Genomic DNA, 3,248 nt, shown 5'->3' with positions numbered 1-3,248 from the left:
CCATCTTCTCACCAAGCCTGTGACCTGAGATGCTGCTGACATCCTAGGCATTGGCAGAAGTGAGCTACAGTGCTCCTTGCTCCACCACTGTCACCTGCCCATGCACAGACAGAAGGCAATTTATACCAGTGCCTCCCCTAATAGGCTGCCTACCCGCCCCTTGGTTGTCTAATTACTTTGCCCACTGGAAAATTTGCACATGTTTCCTAGGGAGACCCTCCTCTTCATGGATTAGAAGAAGGCTCAGTTCTGCTCCTGCCTTCACTCTCATTGCCATTCATTCTCAAATTGAGGTTCCTGCTACCTAGCCTAGGGTGCTAATGTTCCTGATCCCAGGAGAGATCAGGGAGGAAGGAAAGCAGGCACTGTATAAGTTTTAGGGTTGGGCTGCTTTCCATGCTTCCTCTGGTCAACTGTGAGATGAGTAGGATTTATCCTGAAATTGGAGTGAAATCCACCAGGAAAGCTCATAAATTCTATTAAAATTAAAACTAAACAACTTTGTTGTGGGTGGTTGTTTATTTATTTTTAGTTTTTTATTGAAAATAAATTATAGTTCTAGACAATATTCCCTGATTAAATTTTTCCCTCCCTCTATTCCTTCCACTTCCTATCTGCAAATCTTCCCCTCACGATCCACTCCCTTTCTGTCTCTTATTAGATAAAAGAAAACAGGTTTCTAAGAGATAAGAACCAGAAGTTACAAAATAAGATAAAATAAGATGAAGCAAAAACTATTATATTGAAGTTTAATATCCAAAAATAAAAATAAAAAGCCAAACCAAAACAAACAAACAAACAAAAAAACAAAACAAAACCCAGGAAGAAAAATATTCCTAGCACAGATGTACCTAGCCCAGATGCAAGAGGCAGAACGAATCATTCTCAAAACAAGAGTAACATAAAGGTTCTAAGCTAAAAGCTGTATATAAACACAGAGGACATAATCCATGCCTTTGTAGGTCCCATTCATGGTCTTTCTATATCTGTGACCTGTTATGAGCATTGCTTAGTTGATTCACCGGGCCTTGTTCTCCTGGACTTCTCCACACACTCTGGCTCTTACACTGTTCTTATAAATCCCTGATATCTGAGTAAACAGGTTTGATGGAGACCTCCCATCTATACTCTTTCTGAATAATATCTGGCTACAGTTCTCTGCATCAGATCATATCTGCTGCTGGAGAAAACCTCTCTGATGATTAGTGGAAATGATAGATCTCTGAGTATAGCAGAATTTTATTAGAAGTCATTGTATTGATACTTTTATGAAAAGTTGTGTTTGGCTTTACCTTCATTTTCTGAGATGTACAGCCTATTTCTTGGTTATTCTAGCAGTGTTAGGTATGGTTTCTATCTTGGGAAGTAGGCCTTAAATCAAATGAAACATTGGTTGGCTGCTTCCATAAGATCTGTGCTGTCATTATTTTAGCAACAGAGTCCTACTCAATTGTATGTTTATTCTTCAGTTTAGAGATATCTACATTGTTTCCATAGCCTGGCTCTTATGAAGAAAGCCACAGAGAACATGGTTCAGCAAAAGTTCTTGTGATAGGATGGATTATCCATGCAAAAGTAATATAGCTGGTTCTTGAGGTAGATCAATTAAAATTTTTCTGAAGGACCACCATAGTCATTTCCACAGTGGCTATATAAGTTTTCACTCCCGCCAACAACAGAGTATTGTTTCCCATTATCTGCATTCCTAACCAGCATGAAATGTCACTTGTGTTGTTGATCTTAACCATTCTGATAAGTGCAAGATCTCCAGCAGAAAGGGGAAGTGTGTATGCCCAGTGTTGTGTGTGGTGCAGGCAGCTGGTTAGACTCTCAAGGAGGTTTGTGTTGGAAGCTGAAGCACTGTGGGAGGATAGCTGTAACGCTGCTGACAGTAATAAACTGCCAGGTCTTCAGCCTGCACACTGCTGATGGAGAGAGTGAAATCTGTCCCAGATCCACTGCCTATGAAGCGATCAGAGACCCCAGTGTATCGAGTGGATGCATCATAGATTAGCAGTTTAGGAGGCTGCCCTGATTTCTGCTGGTACCAAGCTACATAACTACCCACACTCTGACTGGACTTGCAGCTTAGGGTGATTCTCTCTCCTACAGATGCGAACATGAATTCAGGAGACTGAGTCATCACAATGTTCCCTTCAGCATCTGCAATGAGAAATAGACAATGAGTATATACATACATACACAAAGATTTCCTGATACAATTGTTGGGATCAAAAATGCCTTTTCTAATGGCATTGCATGCATACTATTGGATTCCTATAGTAAATAGCTGTTTCTCTACAAACGAATTATTTGATGATGTTCCAATAGTCTTTAAGGTCTCACCAGACATCCAGAGGAGCAGGAATATGAAGACCTGGAACTGTGACTCCATCTTCATGCCACTGCCTGTCTGATGCTTTTCAGTTCTCATTGTTAAAGGTCTGGTTTATAAAATGTGAGCAGCTGGGCTGGCTTGTAGGGACCTATGCAAAGTAGTCATCAAATAAGAAAGGAAATAGCCTTGGTTCTGCAGTGTGAGAGTATCCAGGTTAAATCTAAAGCCAAAATATCATCCAAGCAAATAATCAATCACTGGGGGAAAGAAAAGTGAACATAGAAGCTCAAAGACCAATTTAGAGCTCTCAGTCTGCAAATATTAATACGAACTTAAGACAGTCTTCCATTACAAATCAAAACTCTTCAGGTGTACTGTTGGGAGCGGTGGCTCTGGCAGCTGTTTTGATATTTAAATCTCAGCAGAAAGACTGCTTTTACCAGGCCTTTACTGAAGTCAGAGAAGAATTTGTAAGTCCATCTCCTTTTGTTTGTGACAGCAGGCGGGATAGCTTTTGAAGAACGAACCTCTTGCTTCACCTCCTTGTAGATTTAACCCATTGTTTTGAGATGTTTTTACTCTGGCTTAAAAGCTCTCTGTAATTAAAAAAGGCAGGCTGCTGCTATGGCTGTAAAGTCTGGAACCTCTTAAAAAGTCTCCTGTGTGCTGTGTGTTAGTTTATTAATTTTAATCCTCACTCCAACTCAAGAACCGTTTTACTCTGCTGGCGGGCTCCTAAAGATTTGTGCCCAATGTGGGGCTTGAGAATCAGTGAAGGACACCATGGTTGTTGGCGAGCTCACATCACTAAGTAGAAAGGGCTTCGTGAGTAAATCTAAAAATAAAAATGGGACAAGGCATTAGCCTAGTGTTTTCTGTATGGAACTTAATTAAAGGTAGTCTGTATAAG

The 3,248-nt window shown here is 40.5% G+C and overlaps 1 gene segment (V, D, J or C); it reads right to left on the bottom strand.

Moving 5' to 3' along the window:
* Window positions 1-342: 342 nt before the first annotated feature.
* Window positions 343-2,470, bottom strand: LOC110542510 (immunoglobulin kappa variable 3-11-like). The segment is given in 3 exon segments: window positions 343-436; window positions 1,854-2,163; window positions 2,347-2,470. Coding segments are annotated over 3 exon segments (492 nt in total).
* Between the last annotated feature and the right edge of the window lie 778 nt (window positions 2,471-3,248).

This window comes from Meriones unguiculatus, chromosome 5 (assembly GCF_030254825.1).
Source record: "Meriones unguiculatus strain TT.TT164.6M chromosome 5, Bangor_MerUng_6.1, whole genome shotgun sequence".
Taxonomy (NCBI): domain Eukaryota; kingdom Metazoa; phylum Chordata; class Mammalia; order Rodentia; family Muridae; genus Meriones; species Meriones unguiculatus.
This window is presented reverse-complemented; position numbering and strand designations above follow the sequence as displayed.